General features: G+C 38.0%; 1 protein-coding gene across 1 annotated transcript in view; it reads right to left on the bottom strand.

Annotated features, from left to right (window-relative positions):
• Trhr (thyrotropin releasing hormone receptor) overlaps positions 1–21,483 on the bottom strand; it is a 39,351-nt gene extending 17,868 nt beyond the window's left edge. The window contains exons 1-2 of the mRNA XM_015486508.2: positions 21,216–21,483; positions 19,879–20,746 (exon numbers count right to left, since the gene is read on the bottom strand). Of these exons, the coding sequence (XP_015341994.1) occupies positions 19,879–20,667 (789 nt within the window). The 5' untranslated portion in view covers positions 20,668–20,746; positions 21,216–21,483. The remainder of the gene's footprint in view (positions 1–19,878; positions 20,747–21,215) is intronic.
• Between the last annotated feature and the right edge of the window lie 2,838 nt (positions 21,484–24,321).

Genomic DNA, 24,321 nt, shown 5'->3' with positions numbered 1-24,321 from the left:
TGAAAAATAAGTGAGGAAATTTATGCAAAGCATAGAGTATAGTCCTCAATAAATGATAATTAATTTTTTGTGTGTAATTTAGTGTGTGTGTGGGGGTAGATTTCTTGCCATTGGGGAAATGTGGAGGATGTAGTCAAATAACATAACACTTTTTGATACTAATAATAATTTTTTAGAACACTTAATATATCTTAACCATAGCGCCAGGGACCTCATTGAAATATTTAATCTTTATAAATTTATAGGTTAGGGATTTTCTTTCTGTTTATAGATAGATAGATAGAGATCCAAATAAGTTAATATTTCTAGAGAGAGTGGGGGATACTGATCCTTCCCTGAGCTATTCTCCCTTACGTCTCCCTCTTTATTCCGCTTGTGCTCAGAGTCACAGTCTGGACAGGTGTACCTGTGCATTGTCTCTTTCCCCGCTAGAGTGATGACTCCTTGGGAATCCCTACACTACTCTGCCTGGGAGGAGCAATGTGAGGGTCTGGCATGTGATAGGGGCAATAAATATTCAGGAAATTAATGAATAGATGAATGAGGAAATCACTCACCAATGCCCTTCTAAGCACTACTGACTCCATGGAGTCCCTGGAGGCTGTTAATGTCATTATTATCTTGTGTCTTCTTTCTTTTTTGTTACATAAAATCTTGTTAGCAGGAGTAACGTTTAATACATATTTTTATCTACAGCCCCAAATCAGGGTTTAGCGTTAAAAAAAATGCTTGCCGTTAAAAATTAAAATCGATATGTGAAGATTCTTTCTCAAAAGAGACATGACAGATGAGGTAAATTATGGAAAAGACCATTTTTCTGAGGGACAGTCTGTTATTCTGTAAAAATAAAAAGTTGTTGGCTATATTGTTATAAAGAACTTAGGAAAATTAAATAGCCAAGGAGATTCTAACTCAATATGATTTATGCTGAGTTCATTTCCTGTTACTAGATGTTGATTGATACTGTGTTAATATATACTAAAGTGAAATGGAATTTGCCTCCAAAAGGTACAAATCTCATTCTGACACGTATTTTTGTTCTGTCTTATCTGCCCGCTGTCACATTCAATCATTTGTGGTTTCTCTTTGCAGAAAGTTATTTCTCTCGATGTCATTCTGCATCTATAGATTATAAATTTGTCTTTTAGAGCCTGTTGAAATCAAGGATTCTCAAATGTAATGGGAAAAGCATTTTCTCTAGGGGATACAGAGTTAAGATGAAGGAAGGGATATATTAGTTGCTAATTTAGGCTGCTTGTGATAAGCTTGCCATTTGCTTTTTTGGATTTATTTATTTATTTAATATGTTTCTGCCATTTATTTACTGAGCACTTCTCATGCACCAGTACCTGTAGTAGGTGTACATTTTCACAAGTAAACTCTGAAACAGGAATAGTTCAGGAGTCAGCAAACTTTTGCTATAAAAGGCCTGATAGTAAATATTTTGGCCTCTGTGACTTTCAGTCACATCATACTAATCAAGTCTGCCATTGTGGTAAGAAAACAAACAACACGTAAATATATGGACATGGCCATTTAAGTTCTGTCAACACTTTATTTAGAAAAACAAGCAGTGGAGCTGCAGGTCCATGGCCATAGTTTGTCAACCAATGGAAAATTTGAACATTTAATAAATCAGAACAGTGACATATGACCTATTTCAAACTACTACTGTGATTTATGGCTATTTTTTTCAAGTTGTCTATCTAATTACCAATGAATCCGTGAGAAATTTGAACCAAATAATTGTGGTTCTCAACTCTTGGATCAAAGTTTTGATTTAAAATTTGATTTTTCTCATGACAAAATTGTCATTAGCATTGCTACTCCAGTAACTCCTAAAAATATCATGGTAGCACCGTGCTTTTAATAATCTTGATGTCTACTTTTCCAGAAGATGAGAACATTTAAGAATGACAAAATCAGAAGTCATGTAGAAGCCAGCACAGAAGGCGCTAGGAGAGGGCCCATCTACAGACTACAGCAGGTGGCCTAATGGCCCTGCTGAAACCATTCCCTTGGCTTCTCTATCACACTCTTCTCATTTACAGTGGGAAAGGCTTTCCTTTTCTCTTCCAGCCACTTCGGGCTGTTGTCTTGACTACAACACTTACAGGTTGTTAAACCTGGGGCTGTCGCCATTTCTAAGTCACAGTGTTTCCTTATGCAAAATGGGGACATAAATTTTACCTATTTCATAGGATTGTGGCATGGATACATGCTGTGCTATAAGGGCTCATGCCAGTGCATGGACACACAGTGAATTCCAGAGAAATGAAAGCTATTTTTGAAACTAATAACAGAAAACACTCATTACTCATTTTGACTATTTTGTTAGCAAGAAGGTACTGTCATTATCTCCTTTATAAGTGAAGGAACTCATATGCCACTCACAAATGGTAAACTCGGATTTGAATCAATCAGAATAGTGTCTCATCCTATCTCTTCCTAAAAAGTTCATAGATGAGGACTGGGAAGAGATTGTCATTCTTTCTCTTTTGGAAATGAAGAGAGCTAACCTAATATTTAGGTAAAGGAACATTTATCACAAACTTTTCTTGACTGCTGACCTACCTAACGGGCCTTATTCCAGCACTGGGGAATGTTTCAGTTCTGAACTAGAACACAGAATGCATTTTCTTTTAGAATGAGTGTTAGAAAAGTTTATGAAATGTAATTGAATAGTATCATTAAAAATATACTTCCTGTGCATTAAAGCCAAATGACCTTTGTAGGTCAACCTGGTGTTTTAGCATTACCTCAATCAGAAAAACTTGGTTGAGTTTCAAGCATTAATTTATAAATGACATTTGTCAGTGCCTGCTTTAGTATAGTTTTGACATAGGATCAAACACCACCATACTTTGAAAATAGGCCATTTAATATTTCTAACTGCCCTATTTAAAATGATACCTTTCCTACTTCAACATCTCCTTATCCCCCGTGTTGTCCTGTTTTATCTCCACAATCTTATGTGCTATGATTCAATATAATATGTGCATTCATTTTTTGATATCCTTTCTCTTTCCTTTGTCTTAGAATGTCAGGTCCACGGGACAGAGATCTTTGTCTTATTTGTTCATTGTTGTTTCCCAAGCCCTAAGGCACTGCCTGCAACATTCAAACAGGTTTCAATACATTTTTGTGGAAAAAAAAATGAATTTAGCTGTCATGTATATAAGGAAAAGTTCCCTTTTTCTTGGGCAGATATAGCCCATTCTGTAACCCATTTTGAGATATTAGTACTAAGGGCAAATGTGTGAGGATGTAGAATAAAATGTTGCTGTCAGAGGCTTTGAATTAGAGGTTAAGCTTAGATTCTTTGCTCTTCAGTTTTTCTTGAATGAGTAACTTTGAGTTCAATGTTGTCAAATCTCAGACACCTCATTTTTAAAACTGAGAAGATCAATTATGCCTGTGTCTTAGATGCAAATGAGATAATGTGTGAAAATTCTTTAGCATCATGCCTGGCACACAGTAAGGCCTGAATAATAAAAGTTAATCCAGACTGGAGCCTATTCAAATGAGACAGACTGTTTCCAAGGTTGCATTGCTAGAAGACCATCGGAAAAGTCTGGTGCATATTAATGGAAGAATCTAAGTGAGAATGTTTACACTGTGATTCTTGAATGTGGGTGAGAAAGTTGTAAAGAGGCTTGTAAGACTTATTTGGGGACATTTTCAAGAGTCTCCATGCTCTAGAGAGTCTACAATGTTGGGTGCATCTTAAGAATTTATGTTGTGATGTGACTCTGCTGCTGAGAGAGGAAAAGGTCTGTGCCTCTCTGATTTTGGGGTGAAATAAATGTTGATAACAAACGTATAATACATTATAAAGATATTAAATGCTCAGGTTTTCATGGTGCCTGTAAACATGACAAGCACACGACATATTGGCTAGTTATGACACAAGGAAATGGCTACTCCTTTCAAAAGCTTTTGGCAAACAGCATTTCTCCCAATGCTCCAAAGGAATAGTTTTCCAGGAGATTTTACTTCTGAATGAAGACACTTCTATTTTAGGGAAAATGGTTTCCTGAATTTTATGCTTGCTAATCATCATTCTTCAAGTTGTCTTTGTGACAAATTGTTGGGTTTTTTTCAAAGAATACTTTACATTTCTCAATTTTACCAAATAACCTGGCTCTCTACCCTTAATATTGGAGATCATGTGGGGTCAGTTTGGCTGAGGCAGAAAGGTGACCTTGCCAAATGAACAGAATTCTAATGATAAAAGCTTTTTTTTTTTTTTTCCAGTAACTCTTTAAAAGACAGCAGAATTATCTGACAGTGGGCTTACATGCAGGTGGCAGTTTGCAAAAATTAATGGATCTTCCTTTATGCTACCACGACCTTCTTAATGACCACTAAAAGTTATTTGAAATAATTCATTTTGTCAATGCCCAGAAGTTTATATTTTTTGACTATAGGAGCCTAATGAGTATATGAGATTTCTTCTGTTGCCGCAGTATTCCTGACTTAAAAAATAATAATAATAAAAAGAGAATCAAGATTGCTTTCTCTATTTGTAGCATGCATATACGTGGATACCAATGTGATTTAATAACATCTTTTAGTTAATTATTCTGAGGACATGGGTGAAGTTGAGGAGGATCCAGGAACAGAAATTGTTGTTCATTAGCTTAAAAGCCTCGGTCGATAATAGCAGTTTTCCACCTGTCTGGATTTTGGGTCTGCATTGGATTTTGAGTGGCTGACACAGACTCCTTGAGATTGGAGAGCACCCCTCAGGAATAAACAAACATCCCGTGATGCAGAAGTGAGACCAGTGCATGGAGAGAGAACTCCTTTCTGCCTTTTGCCTTTAGTGCTCTCAAAGGTTTTGGTGAAGCACAAAGAAACCAACATGCTTGCTTATATAGGAGGCTTCAAGCACTCTTGAGCTTGCTGATCCCTATTTATTAAAAGAATCTGGACCCCATGATGCCACATTCCTTTGAGGTAAAGTCAATAGCAAAGTGAAGTCAAGAACTGTGGGCAAAATGGAGTGTGTTGCTTTTTCCCCAAGACTAATTGCTTCTAAGTGTACTTCCAGAATTCTCCAAAGATAAAGTAGAAAAAAAAAAAACACAAGGTATTAGAGCAGAAGGAAAAAACAGATTGTGCACATCAGACGTGTCTTCTGGGAATGCTGATAAAGGAGGGACCTGGCTCAAAATTGTGGAAAAGAATTACCGCTTGTGAGCTGGTACTGCTCACAGTGTTTTTGAGTAAGTTTTATTGAGGCACAAGCTTCGATTGATCTGGAGTCATGATTTCAGGCTGAACTTTTTAGCAAATAAAATAAATAAATGAATAAATAGACCACTAAGAAATTCGGATAACCTATCACTTATTACCTCATCAGTTCATTTTTTTCTAAACAGTCATGGGACTTAGCATGTTATCCTCGTATCCATCACTTCCTTCTCTCACTTCCTACAGTGAACACTGAGGCCTCTCCCAATGCCCCCTCTTCTTGCCATCACCCTCAGTACTTTTAATTGAGGACTCTCCATTTTTACCAGTTTGTAAGAACTCGCCACTTTCTGACCCATAGTCTAACGTTGATCTGCAACCAGGATCATCTTTATCTCTTTTCCTGTTGTATTCATGCTTTTTTATTGACTTGTTTATCTTTTTACTTAATGACACACATTTATTCACATATACTTCCATGTGTAAGACACTGTGTGGGTCTGCAGATGGCTCGATGAATCAGACACAGTTCCTACTGAGGAGGAGTTGTATCCCTTTTACCTCCTCAGGAAACACACCTCATCAATACTGAGTCTTCCTCGTGTATCCACCGAGAATTCTTCCCACTCCACTATCTCTTTCTCATCAAGATGTAAAAGGCTAAGGTTTTTCTATCTTAAGTAAACCAAAATAAAACAATCAAGAATGCCTGGCCTTATTTCTCTGTGGCTTGTCTACTGTTACTCTTCCCAGTTTCTCCCCATCCATTATTTATCAGCTGTATGAAATTTGATTTATTTCCCCCAACACTTTAAGGAAACTGCACCCATAGAGGTCACCAGTGCCCCCTTTGGATGGTTTTTGGTCCTTATCATTACTATTTTCTAATGATCATTGCTGGGAGAGTCTCTTCCTTGGGTTTCTGTGACTCTGCTTTCTTTTCCTGGTTTTCTTGCACTTTCTGTGGCTATTTCTTCTCTCTATTTGAACAGGCTCTTTACCCCATTCTAGATACTCCAAGGTTTCTGTACCACAAAACCTTCTTCTAATTTGGTGTTATCCACAAACCATCTGTATACGAATTGTTTGGAGATCTGTACCTCCAACCTTTTCTTTTTTCTGTGCTGTGAATCTATTACTGGACCCTGGTAGACTACAGACATTTAAAATACAACGCAGACAAAACTAAACATGTCCATTCCACTGAAATCTGTTCTCCTCTCCTTATTGTCCGTGTGTAGCTAAGTTATATTATTCAATTAGGAAGAGCTGTAGCTAACATTTACTATTACCATGTTCTAGGTACTGTGAGATGTACTTTATATAGGTTTTTGCATCAAGTCCTAAAAAACCTGTGGAGAAAGGTACTATTATTGTCATTTTTTTTACAGATATGCAAACTGAGGCTCAAGGTTATAAATTCATTGGCCACTTTATACAGTCAGGGGCCAACTCTGGCTCTGACCCCAAGGAACTAGATTTCAGAATTCAATCTCTCCACTGTCACACTACTTTCTATCATTGGCTCCAGTGTCACCTTTGACTCTTTTCTCTCTACATCTGCTCACAGGAACTCTATTGATTCTGTTCCAGTGCATTGGTGTCTTTCTTTCTATCCTCACTGTGGCTTACTTTATTGTATTTTGCCTTTGCAGGATGATTCACATGATCTTGCTTGTGTGTGTGTGTGTGTGTGTGTGTGTGTCTGTGTGTGTGTTGCAGTCCTCTCCTAATTAACGTTGAGTCAATTCTTTGTCTACATTGAAGACAGAGTGATCTTCCTCAAACTTGAATTGGATTATGACACATTTGCCTTGCCTTCTCTCAATGACTTTTCATAGCCTTTAGAATCTTCTCAAAATCTTATACTATAGAAAAATCTATTTCCTGCTTCTCCTTATTTTATTCTTCTCCTCTTTTGCTGCCCAGACTTAAGGGGCTGCTGGCAGTTCTCAGAACTGATTGTATTCTTTCTAGACTTCTGGTCTTCATCCATAGAGTTCCATTGCAGAAACCATCTTCCTTCCCTTCTTCATCTACAAAATAACTATTAATTCACAGGGCTGAGCTTAGGAGTCCTAGTTTCTAGAATATTTTTCTGTTGCCTACCTCTCACCAAGCCATCTAGGTCCAGAGCCATTAATGTATGTTTTTTACTATAATGCTACTTATTCTTCTAAGGCTTTATCACTTTACTTTTCCATGTTTTTGTTCTACTAAACTGCAAACTTCTCATGAGCAGAAACTGTCTTATTCATTTTTTTTATACTAGTGCCTACCATAATACCTGGCCTATAATAGATTTAAATCAGAGGTGAGGAAGTGCAAATCTGTCCTGAATTTATTCCCTGCTCCTTCCTTTCCTGTTTCACCATCTCATGTAACAATGCCCTCCAAGGGAAAGTAACAAGTTAACCAGACCAAGCTTGATCCAGGATAGCACCTCCATCACGCACTGTGGTGGGTCTATACAGAAGAATTTATTTGATTGCTCTTAACTTATGGAGAGAGATGTCTAATTGATTCCTAAAGAAATCCCTGGAGGTCCATCCTAGCACTTTATAATCTCTAGTGAAATATTTTTCTTATGAATTGGCCCCGAATCTAAACCTCATTCTATCTTTTGTGATAAAACCGCAAATGTTTGCGTGCATTCCTTTTTCTCACCCTCTGTCACCCAAATTTTATGTCTGCATAACTTTTCAAACGTTTGCCAAGCAGAATCAGTCACACTGTGGAGCTCCTATCAGAGGAAGCATGGCAGGATGTCAGTCCCACGCACTGGCAGTGGCAGGATCACTCGACTTTACAAATGATCTTTTAAAATTCATGGAGTGCTCTGCATTTGCCTGGCCTCTGTCGCCTCTCCTCTCACAGTGGTGCCACCTCTCTCACTGAATCACTTCCTTGTTTTCTAAGCTAAGCACTGCTGCCTGCAGAAAATACACCAAATTCTCCCAATATCGTAAATCCCCATAAAACTCAAGCAGCAATGGCTCTGAATGGAGGGGCACAGCACGCCTCATTCACTTGCAGAAACTCTACAGTTATGTTCACGGTGATTCATCCAAGGGGCACTGACAAAAGTCATCAGGGCTCTTTATGAAGGGTTACAATATTTTCTTTTCCAAAATATTATCTATTTGTATTCAATTAAACATGGCTGTCAGTGTTAGAATTTTTCATTCTATTCCTTGTGTATATGGCTTTTGGTCTTGTCTAATTTTCAGAGTTAATTCAACTTTGAATTTATTCGAGTTCTTCTCACATGCCACCATACCGCTCTGAAGTGTGGCGTTTGATCCCAGTGGCCAGGCCACGAGTTCTGGTTCATATACATCTACTTATATTTTTTAACTGCATCTTCCTTTACTTCTTGGCTCCTTTTTTTTTTTTTTCCTTTACTATCCTTCTCAACAGGAAACATCCACTAAAACTCTGTCCTTACCCCACTGGCTATGTTCTGAGGGGAACCAGTCTTCATTTTTACTTAAGTCTCTCTTTTAGCCTCTTAAGTCTTACATTTTTCTAGACTGCAGTTTTTGTTACACTGGCCTTTCCTCTTTCTGAATTCAACCCTAGTCATGCCTTCTTTCCATTATTTTAATGATTCCCAAATCCACATATCCAAAGCTGGCCACTCACAATCTAATATTTCCAACTCTCACATGTGATACCTTATCTTAAATGAATATTTCTGACAGTGTTGTAAACTCTCTTCTTCAACATTTTGTCATTAATTCCACCATTTTCAGTCTCCTGAAAAAAAAATCTTTAGGGTCCTGTTTGATCATTTCATTTTCTTTATATTTTACACCCAGGCTTTACTAGTTTAGTCACTTAACATTATGTTCATAAGCAGCATGAGAACCATCATGGACACAAAATGGATGGGATAATGTTTCTGCCATGGTGGAAGGTAGAATCTGGTAGGAGATGTAGGTATTTGATCAATTTTTTTTTTAACAGCAACGTGACCGTACATATGAAAGTATAAAGTGCTACAAATCCAAGAAAGAAAGCCCAAATCCTGCCAGTTGGAGGTCAGGAAAACCTGTTTTGAGAAGTGACCTATTAGTAGATTGGAAGTCCTAGAAAGAGCTACAGAATGTAGCTACAGATTAGGGAGTAAACACACTGGCTTGGAAGCACGATAGAGTATATCAGTGAAGGAATTGCCTGCAGAGGATAAGGGGAATGGGTTTGGGAAATTAATTAGGATCATAAATGTCTGAGTATGCCATGATAATGACTTGGAATTCAGTGTATAAGAAATAAGAATATTGGAGATTTTCAAATACTATTTTGATGGTATGGCTTGCATTTTAGATAATTCTGGCAGCACTCTGGGAGATGAGTTGGAAGATGGGATTAAAAGTCAGGGAGATTAGTTAGGGAGCTTCCACAAGTTTGGCAAGGCAACTTTGTACTGTACAACTTTGTACTCTGCTTACAGTACGGAGGAAAAAACAAGGAGTCTGGGATTAAGGCAGTAGTAATAGAAAGGAGAGGTTGGCTGTGAGAGGGATTTCAGAAGAAAGAATTCCAGGTAAAATGATTTGAAGAGAGTAGGTATATTTGAAATTGACACTTAAGAAATGAAAAGAGGGAACTGATTATGGTTCTGCAAATAGATAACACAGATAGTGAAGACTCATTTGGAATGGAAACTTCAACAGTGAAGTGTCACATTTTATTGAATGTGAATTTCTCTGACAGCGCTCAATGGCATTATGAAGAAACCAAGAAGGTGGGTGTTGATGGTGACTTGGTTTTATTGATCCAATCTCAGCTTGTATATCCTCTGAATTTACTTCCTATTTTTTCTTAAAATAAACATTGACTTATATCCACTACCTTTCCTTAGATAGAACATACTTATTTTAATTCTGAGATTTTTTTCCTGTTGAAATGATTCTTCCCTTTCCCCCTTTATTTGAAATGACCTCTCTTCTTTCACTTTTTAAAATCATTTCCATCTCTACACTTATTTCATGTTACCATCTCTAAGAAATTTACTTTAACCTCCACCAATCTCATTTAAAAATATTTATTTTTTAATTGTAGTTGTGAATACCTTTATTTTATTTATTTATTTTTATGTGGTGCTGAGGATCAAACCCAGGACCTCGCATGTGCTAGGTGAGTGCTCTACCACTGAGCCACAACTGCAGCCCCACCGATCTCATTTTTATTTAATTGTCTTTGCCCTCCAGGTTGAAATTATAAAAGGTTTGTAACAGGAGTGCTGGGTTAAAATCTTTTTTTTAAACCATCTAGTTTTAAAAAATAAACATCTATTTAAACCACTAGTCAATGATATTTAGCTGCTGTTATGAATGTGACTTCTTATTGTAGATTTTGAGCTAATTTTGAGCACATGATAGGAGCTCAAAATCTACCTCTGTTATAACCTCTATACCAGTATATATTTTTGATATTTCATGAATAAGGAATGAATAAATAGTACTTAAAATATAGTATGTAATTTACATGTAGTAAGTATGAATATTTTAGTGTTTTAAGTATTTCCTCATAGCAACCCTATAGATATTATTAGTATCCCATTTTACCTATGAACAAACTAAAGAATCAAGAAATAAAATAACTTATCCAAAGATATAGAGATTGTATTATAGTTTGTATGTGAGATGTTCCCCTAAGGCTCATGGGTTGAAGGCTTGATCGCCAATATGGCAATGTCCAGAGATAGGGCTTTGGGAAGTGTTTGGATCATCAATAGATCAATCCACTGATGGATTCATAATTGAATGAACTGTTGGGAAGTGGTAGAAATTGTAGGAGGTGGGGCCTAATTGGAAGGAGTAGATCACTGGGGGTATGCCTCTTTAGGGTATATGCTGTCCTCCCCCACTTAACCCCATGCCCCGCCCTGAGGTTCATGGTCACTATGAGAAGCTGTGCTTGGCCATACTCCTCTGCCATGTTCTGTCACACCAGAAGTCCTGAAGCTCAAACTCTGACTCTAGAGCTCATGCTCAACTGACCTCCAGTGTATGTCCAATGCATGGAACCTCTTGATCTAACTGCAGGCTGAGCTCGAAACCTTAACTGAATATTTTAGAAAAGTATGAAAGTCTCAAGAGTGGGGAAGGCTTTAAGAGTGAAGAGAAATTACATGAGCAAAGTACAAGGTACAAATGAGCTTGTAAGGGAGATTCTTGGTGATATATTTGATTTTGGAGAAAGAAATAAAATTAGGTAAGACCATTCTTCCACTTGTATTCTGTGCCATAATTAATAATACCACTGCCTACCCCAGTTAAGAATCCAGAATTCCCTTCAGGAATATCTCTTTTCTTTATCTATCAAATTAATCATTAAACCCTACTGAATTTGCCACCTAAATATTTCTCATCTATCTTCCTTCCTAACCATCTCTACCTACCCCCTAACTCAAGCCTTCCTTGCTTTTTGCCTACATTACAATAGCTTCATCCCTGTTTCTCTGGTCTGGGCTGACTCCATCAAACAATTTAAGAGCAAAGTTCCCAAGAGTCAAGTTGCATTTGTCACTGTGAGTATGAAAGGCTTTCAGTGGTTCCCCGTTACCTAAAAACCACATTTAGATGACTTGCAGAGCCTTTCACGGTCTCACTCTGTGCTCAACTTGGTTTTGTGAATGACTACTTACTGGTGTGAAGGTCTTGATTTTGTAGGCTGGCTTGGAAAACACCGACTTATTCTTCAAGAGTGGGAGTGAGGATTGCTCCATAGGAGGCGTGCTCTCCATCCTGAGGTTATGGTCATCCACACTGTTGTTGCCTCTTCTACACACCTTACAAACTAACTTCGGGCTTCCTGCTTATTTTTTTCATGTCAATCTTTTGTATATCACTGTAAGTTCCACAAGATAGTGACTACATTTGGTTCTCCAGAATATTGCTTGGCATGAAATTGGCACTTAATAAATGTTTATTAAATTAAACAGATAAAGAGTAAGCAAAGCCAGAACAATGATAAAGGGTAATATTTTATAGGACTTTGAAAGCCAGAGAGAATTGGAGATTTAAAAAATAAAATGATGTGTGCAAATCATTTTAGGAAAATTAGTCACATGGGACACTCAAATAAATTTATTATCATCTTTAAACCTGTGCTCATATTGTTTTCCTTCCCTGGGTTGCCTCTGCTCTGCCTCATAATCCCTCTGGCCAACGTGTCTCACAAGAAAGACAGAATGATTTTTTTTTTTATAACAAAGAGAATTATTATCTGAGTCTGCTGTGTTTCTAAGTCAGCCTGACCTGTGTGGTGGGAGAAATCTTCCTAAAAGTTCTTATCTACTCACTTAATCACTATCACACAGGTTAGTTCCACTTTGGTTAGTTTGTAATGCAAAAAGGACTTGGTAAAAGACAGGACTGGATAAGGATAAGGATATTGCCCAAATAAACATCAGTTTTCTCAGGAAGCAAAACAGTTTTGACTTGACCAAGCCTCCAAGTGTGCAAGCATTTATCTTTCATTTATTATATATAAATGATTACTTGTTTAAGATATAACCACACAAAAAGGAGTGTGCTGGTAAATATTTAACAATCATCTCTCCACAAAAAAAAAAAAAAAAATGAGGGCTGGCTAGATCATTACATTTACCAATTTCTGTAGTGTAAATAATCCAACCACAGCCAACTTGAAGCAAGCATCATGATGGCACTGACTGCAGAGTTGGGAAGGAAGACTAACAACCTGTTCTTGCAAAGCCTGTACTCCTTGGCTGGGTATGTACATGTTGGGGATCCAAGTGTATACCAAATTCAGTGCAGTAGGTACTGGGAACACAAGACCTTACTCTTAAGGATGCTAGTGGGTATAGGGAAGACAAGACAGGCTAATAACTATGATACATAAGAATTACTAAACAGAAACATATGCAAACTACAGTGAATGCATAGGAAGAACACCTAACTTATATAGTTTTAGTTAGGGATTTAGCTATATAAACCTGCCTGAGAAATTTGGGGAAGTCTTGATGGGGTGCAATGGAGCATAATTTGAATTGAGACTTGAAAGATAATTTGGAGTTTGCCAGATAAAGGGTGTTCCAGCTGAGAGAGCATAGCATGTTCAGAGAACTACCAATAATTCAATGTTACTGGAGCATAAAGTGTAAGTGAGAGAGCCATGAAAGATGAAGCTGAAAATGTAGGGAATGGCCAAGATCTTCTTTGTGTTGGGAAGTTTAAACTCTAGGTCTCAGGTGACTCTAAAGATTCTTTTGATAAGATATATCTGTGTTGGAGAGATTCCCTCAGTCAGCATCATGCAGAATGACTTGTGGGGAGAGAGGAACTAGAGTTGGAGGGGCTGGAAAGTTGTGTGCTGAAATGGGTTGGCGAGAGGTGGTGAACTGGGGCACTGGCAGTGTGGGTGGAGAAGTAGGTCAGCTACCAACACTATCAGCAGAACCACCAGAACTGCCTATTGCTTAGATTTGGGTGAGGGGTAATAGGAGAAAAAAGGCATTTAGAAGAACTCCCAGGTTTCTGGCTTGAGAATGTAAAATAAGAAAGAAAGAGGTAGAGGACTATGGATTTGATGTTATTACGTGACATCCAAAAGGCAATTGCATATGAAGACCAGGTGATGTGTTTTCTAGAACTGTGTCCTGGGGACTCATAGGTGGTTGATGTCAACATGTGTATAGAAGAAGTATGAAGAAGGTACAGGTAGGGCTAGGAGGGGGCAGGCATGCGCACAGCAGGGGCCACAGCATAGCTCAGATTTCTCTCCCCAGATAATCCCCTTCCATAATCTACTCCAACCATATGAAGACCATTCTGAACATACCTAGTCATCTCCCATCTACTCCTCCTCCTTTCTGTTGAATTGTCTTCCTCTCTTTGCTCCCTATCTCCTTATTACCATTTTCCAACATTTAGCCCTTCTCTACAGGTGTAGCTCAAATCAGGTGCTCCATGAAGCTGTCTCCCATTTCACTTCTCCCCTCACTGTGCATGTTCTCTTTTGTGAAAAGAGATTACTAGTAGATACAGCCAGCATGGATTCCTTGCAGGGGAAGAGTTTGTCTTCATATCCCCTGCAACCTCCATACCTAGGGAAGGGCAGGTGCCCTTGGAGTTATGAGTGTTTAATAAAATTGCAGAGGACATTAAATGACCTACTGTGAAATTTTACATAATGCCAACCCAACTCCAGCTTTACACCTTTCACCTTTCCCTCAGCTTATTTATAAAAGAGCAAAGGAGGCTAAAATGTTAGTTACAGCCCAGGTTTTGCCTGTCGGGAATTTGGGATATCTGCATTTTGAAGAATTCATGAGATGCTTTATAAAATAGTTTCTCATTTTCAAGGTTAACTGGTTTTCAGATATATTTTTATGTGGCCAAATTGAGAATTCTGTAAGAGTGCAGGTTTTCTTTTTCTATAGCCATGTAAGAAAATTTATTTTTCTCTACTGGTAGAATTATGGTGCAAAGCTGAAAATCTAAAATTGGGAATAAACAAGATCTGTTCAGCTAAGACAAAAGACCCGAAGCACATTACTGCAAAGGATTATCATTTAGTCAATTTATGGGATATGTGAGAAGTCTTTCCTTATACAAGATGTGAATTGGAAAGTGGAAAGCCAAGTTTTATAAATGAAAATAAAATGGTATGTTTTGCTACCTGTGTGCTAAGTGACAACACTGTACTTTTTTTCCAACTTCGTATAGATCTTTATGCTATTAAGGATATAGTTGAACCCAGACAATCAGAACAAATAAAACAGTTAAAAATGAAAGATGGGCTCTTAAACTAGGGTAGGCTCTGATTTAGGGCCAATGCTGCAGACTCCAGTCTTTCTGCCTTGAAAAGTTCATCACTGGTTAAGCTGCCTGGAGGGCAAGGAGCAGGAGTTTCCTAGGATGGAGGTGGAGTTGGCAGCTGTGTAAGTCACACAGCCTAAAGGATTTTGTACTCCCAAATACCAGCTCTGCTGCCTGACATTCCACCAGCCTGGCTCTTTTCCTTTGTGACCTAAGGAATTTTCCTTGTTTAAGATTTTAAGAAGTTAAGTAGCACTGTAGCCAGAAATTAGAGGGAAATGAAAAGGGAGGACACATCCAAGCCATTTCATTATTTCAGCATTCTTCAAGCACAGCCTGTGAACGGGGATGGCTTAAGAGAGGGTCGTGAGGGCACCAGATGGGGTCATTGAGGATCACAGGCAGGAGAGAAGAGGATCTAATTAAACAGGAAGAGAGCAAGTATGAGTTTTTTTCTGATATGTCTTATTTGATCTCAGCAGTAACTCTGCGAGGTAAGAGGTAATTGTTTTGCCCATTTTAATGATGAGAAAACTGAGGTTTAGAGTAATGGACCTAATCAGTTTCTTTTACTCTGTGTGTTCTCTTTGAGAATAATAATCCCATTATGTTGTATGACAAAGCAGGAAGCAAGTGTATCTATATTCTGACTATCACAATCTAAAAAATGATCCGACCAAAACAGGAAGAGACGACAATGTGGTAGTGATTTTGGTCTTTGAGAGGAGGGGTAAGAGATGCCTTTTTTTGTTTTTTTCTCCTTTTCCCTAGTTTTCTGTTTTCTATAATACACATGATTAATTTAATATCATCACCAAAAAGGCATATATTGCTTTAGAAAGGGAAGTTTTTGTTTCTTGGGCTATCAACCTTCTTTCTAGTTGGGTAGACATCTTTAAAGCATTTTATAGGAATAAAAATCGCTACTTTTAAGGATTGATTTGTCAAATAAAGCCACTAATAAAGTTTTTGCCATAAGTTCTTGGACCCTTTATTAGGACTGCTCTTGTTTCCCTACAGTTATACTATAAGAAAAGAAAAAGACACCAGAGATTCCACTGAAAATAAAAATTGGAAACCTGATCTCTAAGACAGTCTGAGTACATATCCCTGCATCCTGTGGAAACAAATATTCAAATTGAAGTAAGTATTCACATTATAGCCTTTTACCAAGAGGTTCCGGTGTTTTGCGATTTCAAAATACCAAAAGAACCAGCCAATTAAATAGACTTATACAGTCAATGATAGAGATGTTTCATCTACATAATGCTCACGGAGCTAAGGGATCTTTCGGCATTGTATACACAGAGCTGGAATATAGCAAATGTGGTCATTTAAATTGTGCGCCTTCAAAATCAAAACGTCCAATTATAACGCAAAATATTTAATCAGTCAGATAATTCTTTTTTCTACTCATTTTCAAATCATAAATTTGAGTAATTTACTTTATTGATTTTACCTGATATTAAGGTGGTTTCCTAAAATATAATTGAATCTCTAAATAACAGGAAGAAAGAGATTCTGGCCTGGGTTTGCTATGTGAGGGATGTGAGTTAAAAATAAATAAGCAAACAAAAACTCATATTTGTCCTTTACAGATAAATGTTTTCTTATTTCCTTTTAAAAATGTAGCTCCTTTAGGCTATGCATATTAGACTTTAATAACTTGGTTAGAAAGACCTGGCTCAGAAGAGTAGTTATTAAAATGTAAATTAAACTTGCCTAAAAGAAAATATGTAGGAAAAAAAATATTAAAATTCCTTCGGTTATAGAAGTAGAGGTTTGAAACTTACGAAAATTTAAGAAAAGAACTGTTTCAGAAAAGGGAAAATGCAGATCATGGGTCACTCCTTTTGGCCCAAACTAACTTCCCTTCCTAGCTTACGTTCCCATTCACAAAGGGTGACACCATTCTTCCAAATGTGGAACTCTGGTGTCATATTGAATTGCCTTCTCCTCATCCTTAGTGTCTAATGTTTTCATAGTACACTCATTCTTTCTTTGAAATGCCTCTTGGGTTATATCTTAATTTAAATTCTCCTGATAGAGGATCTTACTATGTTAAGCCTGCATCACTACTAATAGCCTCTATAGAGGTCTTTCTGCCACCAGCCTGCAGGCCTTCAGAACTGCCTTTGCCTGTAGCTGTCAGATATCTCACATTCAGACACCACTTTCATCTTTGCTGCTCCCTGCTCAGTACTCACATCTTTTGTTGCTTCTGCATTAGATTCAGATTCCTCTCTCTGTGTGTCATGGTTGGGTCCTCCAGGTCTCTCTTTCTCTCTCATAGACATTTCTATCATTTCAATCTTATTTTTACTGTCTCCTCAAACACATTATTCATTTAAAGTCAACCAAGTTGACCCTACTTTTTGTGCCCCTTCTTGTCCTCTTTTCGAACCTATACCATTTTTAATCCAGCCACCATGTCGTGTCTCTTTTGCATGGAGTGCTCTCCCTCTCACTTTTGCTTTTCAAATGCCACATCTTCCATGTAGACTTCTATGATCCCTGCCACCCTAACCAAACTCCCATCCCATCTATAATCACGATTGAATTACATGACACACCTAAACACACTCTTATTGACTTATATGTCATCCCGTGTTTCTAAACGAGGGTGTTATTGGTATTTATAATGGTTCACTTCATCATGGTGCAGGGCTGTCTTACACATGGTGTGACATTTGGCATCCCTGACTCCTACTTGCTGACCCTAATGTTATGGTGACAACCCCCAATGTTCTGAATACATTTCCAAATGCTCCGAAAAGTTCTTTAGAGAAGTTACTATACCGTTTATGTATTGGCTCAACAAATAATCTTTAACAATGAATGCATATTTTAAAGAACAAATCATAGTTCCCATAGAGTTGCACAAGATATTTTAAAAGGTAGAAAGGAACATAATTAGCACTGAGGTGTTGGTCATTATTCCACTTTAGGTGTGTTTATAAGATAATTCACTGGACCCTCACACAGATCCTGGTGTTGCTATTATGAAGAAACAAGCTCAGAGAGTCCCATTTTTCCAAGGTCATATAGGTTGACTGGGATTCTGGTATTTAAGCCTGGAGTTGTTTGGAGCCAAATCTTTACCTTTTTCTTCTATCACACAGCCTCTATAAAGATAGCTTTGAAATAACACTGTGAACATGTAACCTAATTAGCAATTTAAAGTGCATTATTAATGCTGATAGGTACTAATGACTGTAATTGAAAGAAAGGACGTTAGACCAGACAAACATTTTATTTTCTAGAATTTATAACAAGAATATAAATTGGAGTCTAATGAATGAATTTTCTCACTGACTGTCTTTGCTGCAAATGTTAACCCATGTTTGGTTTCTAATTGAGATGCACATATTCTTTACTCTCTTATTGCATTCTTAATATTTGTCTGAGCAGATGATCAACAGATCTTTCTACATTTTAATTATTCAAATTTTGGGTAGTAAAGGGCTAAATACACATATTAGGTAGCATTGCTAGATCCAAAGCCACGGGAATCTAAGAACTAGAAATAATTGCTCAGGTCTTCTATTATCTGGGTGGCTTTAATAATAAATGTTATCTGAATCAAGAATTGCAGTATCATTTATAATGTTGCATAAGTTTTTTTGTTATAGTTTATTAATTATTTTGTGTCTATCTAAATGTCTAAAGCATCTACATTTTAGTAGTGTGTATTTATATATGTACACATATATATTCAGTTACAATTCTTCATATATTAGCTAGCCTAGAACTTAGGAAGTCATAGTGTAAATGATCCATATTTGTACTTTAAAAAGTACACTCAGGTTCTATCTATGCACACTGTATTCCTTGCAGGAGAAAGAGAGAGAGAAAGGGGCAGCGGCAGGTGGGGTGGGGTGGGATTCAAGCCACTTGAAAGAACTAGTATTTTTAATTTCATGTTTTCTCTTTTAGCAATGACAATACATGTTTATCATTTGTTTATTATGTTCAACAAAGAAGGAAAGGATCTAAAAGCTAAGTTTGTAAGTGCTTAGAACCATTGTGTAAATATATATAAATGTGTGCATAATGTAAAAACATTTTATTCTTATATTGTCTTATAAATAGTATCTACTGTAATGAAGTTACACCTCATTTGCTAACAAAACCACGTTCAGTAATAAGAAAATGGGCATTCTGGTTATCTGAAAGAATAAAGGGGTTTTTAGTTATGCTTGGTCAGAAAAACAAACATTTAAGAAAATTTTACTTCTTTATAATGAATTCAGCTTAATGTTGGCCCTTTTGTTAGAACATTTCCTGAACAAAATGCTTTTTTAGCTTCTGCAACCTGGGACACTTTGGAGGGATCTAGAGGAAAAGGTAAGAGAATACACCCCCAGCAAGATGAACAAAATTATGTCCAGATGACCCAGTTATGTATCTCAGTTGTGGGTAACTATAGAATAGCAAGAAAAGTTTCATTATTTTGACTCAATTACTCTCTAAACTCTCTTGTTAACTTTGTGGTGCAATAGAATTCTTAAAGTTAATCCTTTGTCATGAAATAGAATTTTTTCCTATAGAAGCCAGAAATGGCCCAAATATTCTGATAACATTTCCATAGAGGCAAAAATATTTTAAAGGTGGATTTCTAGAGTTTCTATTAACAGTTCCTTATATCTTAATAGTACCTGAACTGATATCTACTGGTGTACTATTGAATTTTCCCCCATCTATTTTTAGATCTCCAGTTGCTTTAGAGATGGATTTAATATGTAAAGCAGAGGCTTACACTGTGAAACATTTGCATGATTGCATTTTGGTTTCCCATCAGCTAAGTAGGGCAAAGTTGATCCCATCTCACAAGGAACTTTATTCCACATTTCCTCTATTGACTTGGAGGTTCGGCTTTGCTTACCTGCTTCCTTGAAGATACTGTGCTGTTGAAACATCTGTTAGAGGTATTTAAATTCAAATTCTTGTTCTGATGGGTTGAGTCATTTTTCCATGTCTTAGAGTTTTCTTTAGGGTCAGAAGGAATGGGATTTAAGAATAGGATTCTTGCTATGAATCCATAGAGGACAGTGGCCAGGATCATTGGCACCACATAAAAGACACCAAAGTCCATTAGGTAAATAGGTGAGTAGTAATTCCTGGAGATCTTGTAGCCACAGGACACCACAATAGCATCTTTGTAGGTGCTAATGTTGAGATCCAGCAAGAAAAACCAGAGCATGCAGTAGATGGAGGTGAAACCCCAGACAAAGATGATGATCTTTTTGGCTCTGGAAAATGTGCAGAGAAACTGGGCTTTGATGGGGTGACAGATTGCTATATACCTTTCAATGGTAAAGGCTGTGATCGAGCAGGAGGATGCATTAATTCCCAAGTACTGGAGGTAAGTAATGCAGAGGCATCCGACGTAGCCATAGACCCAGGAACCATAGATACTGTCTGTTATGTTGGGGAGGCCAGCAGCCACTAGGACCATGAGATCGGCCACTGCCAGACTCACGAGGTAGCAGTTTGTGGGGGTCCTCATGTGCTTGGTTCTCATGACCACCAAGACCACCATGATGTTTCCCACGATGCCCAGACCACAAATAATGAGCACAAGTAAGATGGTGACCACTTGGTATTCTAGGGCCACCACGGCTTGTGGTTGAAGCTGGGTTTGGTTCAGTTCACTTACTGTTTCATTCTCCATCTTTCGTGGCTTGAAGTTTCTCTGAAGCACTTCTTAAAACATCTTTCAGCGTCCACCTTTATTGCAGTGGTTCTAGCCCCTGTGAAAGGTTATGTACATGTTCATTCACAGGCAACTCTCTCTCCCTCTCCTTTCACCTTGTTTTCCCACAGTCACAGGGATCCTATGCACTTTGGAAAACTTCTTTTATTGCAACTAGTGTAGGATCAGTTTCCTCTTCATCAAGGAAAATGCTTTAAAAAAAAAAAGGAAACAGAAAGCTCCTTTTGAAACAGTGCCCAAGTGAAAAACTAAACAATATATGCTAGCTAAAAATAAATACAAAGAAACCTCTCACATCCTTGGGAAAAATATAATAAAGAAGAAAGGATATGAGGTACGACGTGAAGGCAAGAAGCTCCAGGGTCAAGCTCGGTAGGAATTTAGCTGTGGCCTCCCTTGCTCTCCGGGGTTAAGATCTCTTTGGTATACAACAGTAAGGCTTCAAAACTATAATTTCCCCTGTCCCCCGTCCCCCATACTCAACAGAGAATATTTTCTTCTCTTACCTTTTCCTCTCTCGCACTGCCTGCTTTTCCGGGTAGATGAAGTGGTAATAGGTCCAAGTTTCTAATCCTGCAGAAAATCTCCTCTACACTGACAGGGAGACCACTTAGCAGCGTTCAGCCTTCAGAGCTGCAGTTCCTCTCAACCCTCGCAGCCCTTTTCAACTCATGACAGACCATGCAGACGCAGCAGCAGCAGTAGAAGCAGCAGCAGGAGCAGCCGCCAGGCTGTCAAATCATAGATCGTCCCCTAATGAGAGCTCACACGCGCTCTGGCTCAAACACACATATGAGCGCGCACGCACATGCGCTCCCACACACACACACACACACACACACACACACACACACACACACACTCACTTGTGCCTGTCAGTTCTGGCTGATTTATAATCTTCTCCTCTTGAAGGATTTACTTTTAGGTGTGTTGGTAATACAGTTCTCAATGGGAAAGGCTGAAATCACAGGCAAGGGGTCCGGAAGCAGCTTGTCTTGTAGTTGCTGATCCTCTAAGTTCTGCAGAAACTCCAGTACCTGAGCTTCCCTGAAATATAATCCCATTCCTTGCCTGACAGGATTTTTGGGGGTAGCAAATCCTGTTCAGTCTAGACACAGCCCTTGAAGCTTGAAATATCTGTCTGCACCGAAATCAGCTTCTTTCTCTACTATAGAAACTCTGAGAATGTTTCTCCATGGAATCAGTAAAATCAGCTCTCTCTTCTAATATTGTATGAATGGAAAATGAGTTAAAATTGATTTCAAACCATTCCCACTGTAATCTTCTGAGGATTATAAAATTATAATTTTTAAAAAATGATTCAAGCTAAAAGCATCGATTGAAACCTGCACATGATGTGTTGAGTTTGGCTTTCAGCTCTGGCTCTAACTGCTCTGGGTGCCTTTCCCCTTTCTTCGATCCTCAGGACTACCAAGCACATGAATACCCGGCCATGGATTGTCTTGATTTAATTCTAGGTGGAAAATCATCTAGTAGAATTCCAGCCCAGTGTCACTCTGGTACCACATGTCTGAAATGGAACTTTATAGATCCATTTTTTAAAGAAAAGTGTACTTTGGCTGTATTTTTATTTCTCTAAAGTAGACCATTGGCAAATCTGTACCTTTTCATGAAGCACAGAAAACATGTCTTTTTTCTTCAGACACCCACTGAATGCACCAAATATTAATGTTCATTTACTTTTATCTTAACTTACAATGAAAATATCCCTTAGCAAGATTTCCTGTGTGGTGAACTGATTATTTTAAAAAAGTTCAGATGCTCTTCCCTCTAGAAGATGTCAGTAGAAGAGTCCATTTTGAGTAGACAGGACTCTAACAATATCAAAAAAAATATCTCAAGTCAGATAGTAAAGAGAGAAGGTGACGTTCTGGATCATACCAAGTGACTCCTAACCTCTGAACTACAAAGTAATCCTTGGGTACCCATGTCTCCTTTCATATTATCTGTAGGTATAAATTAATGACCCATAAGTCACATTCAGACATGTAATGTTTGGCCTGCACAAGACAGGATCAATATGATTTAAAATAATTAGATCATTTTTTACCTTTAAGAAATTGGGATAGAAATTGAATGCTAAATTAGAATTTTTCTCATAAAATTGGAAAGGTCTAGCCTTCATGGGTCCTCATTCCTGCTTAGAAACAGTCACCCGAGGCTGAGTAGTGGCCGAGGGTCTGAGATTCTAAGGGTCCTTGTAGAAGACAGAATGTGTCCTCTCCTATCTTCTTCACACCAAGCCACCTCCCTCTTATCTGCCATACATGCTAGCTTCAGGCTGACATGCATACCAAGCCCCTGTTGCCACTGGAGCATGGCCCCTGTATCATACCCACGTTCCTGAGAGAATCAAGGGAGGATACCAGCCAAATGCAAATTCTTTTATTCTAAGTAGAACTTTTCCTGACTTTCTGTGACTGGAGATGGAGACCCCTTTACCACTCCCCATGGCCTAGAGGACAGAGGTTACTCAGAATAGTTGCTTCTTGCCTAATTCTCTGCTACTCAGAATAATAAAAAAAATACTTCCTACAATAAAGGCATCACCTCCCTACTTCCCCTTGACCCTACTGCCTCCAACTCACAATATCCCTTGAAAGTCCTACTTGATAAATCATATCTTCCCTTATCATTCTCCCAGCGATTTTAATCAACCTTCAGCCACCTAAGTAGTATGGTCTGATTTCTACAGTACATATCATTAAAAAAGATGAGCAGAGTGAACATCTACAGTGCTGTTTGCCTTTTCAATTCCACTCTTACTTTAAATCTTCTTTATTGATTTTTTTCAGCACTTTTATTCTGTTTTAATATTATGGGTCTCTATTCTTTTAATGCCCAGTAGTTAAGCTCCTACTATGCACTTTAATGTCCAGGCACTAGGACATAAAATTTCATTTTTATCTTCAGATAAATAATGAATGTTGAGAGAAGCAGAACTAAAATCATGCTCAGAGGGTTTGGTTATGAAGGGAAGGCACATATCAGGGGTGAAGACAGTGAACTGAGGGACAGGGAGGGTTCCCAAGCAAGGTAACACCTGAGGACAGTCTTGAAGGAAAGCACAGCTCTTCTGATATGTGGGGAGGGTGAAAAGACATTCTGGCTAGAGGTGACAGGTTGTACAAGTCTCAGCTGTGGCAAAAGGCAAGGATTTGTGGATTGCAGGGGTGATTTTATGATTCTACTTTGGCCATGCAGAGTTGTAACAATGTGATGAGAGTCACCTGATGACATCCAGGCCAGGTATCTAGTCTCTCCTGTGCTAAGGTGACTGACACTGACCTTGGCTCCTCCTCCTCCTTCACTTGTGCTTTCCACTCTGGACAGGTCACATTTCTGATTTTACCTTCCCAGACTTGCCAGTTTATTATGGTCCAACTTCATGAACTTTGCAAAATTATATTTTCTAAGTAATTAGAATTCCTATGGTAAGTTTTTGTTTGTAAACCTCCATTAGAAAATATCTAATATATATTCCCTATATTCAATGAACCACACCAAAATAGGGTAAAATTTGAATGAACTTTACATTTGAGTTAAGATTCTTTTTCCTCACAATAATATCTTAAATTTTAGCCAACTATG

This window comes from Marmota marmota, unplaced genomic scaffold (assembly GCF_001458135.2).
Source record: "Marmota marmota marmota unplaced genomic scaffold, marMar, whole genome shotgun sequence".
NCBI classification, from domain to species: domain Eukaryota; kingdom Metazoa; phylum Chordata; class Mammalia; order Rodentia; family Sciuridae; genus Marmota; species Marmota marmota.
The sequence above is the reverse complement of the archived record's forward strand: the minus strand, read 5'-3'. Positions and strand labels throughout refer to the sequence as shown.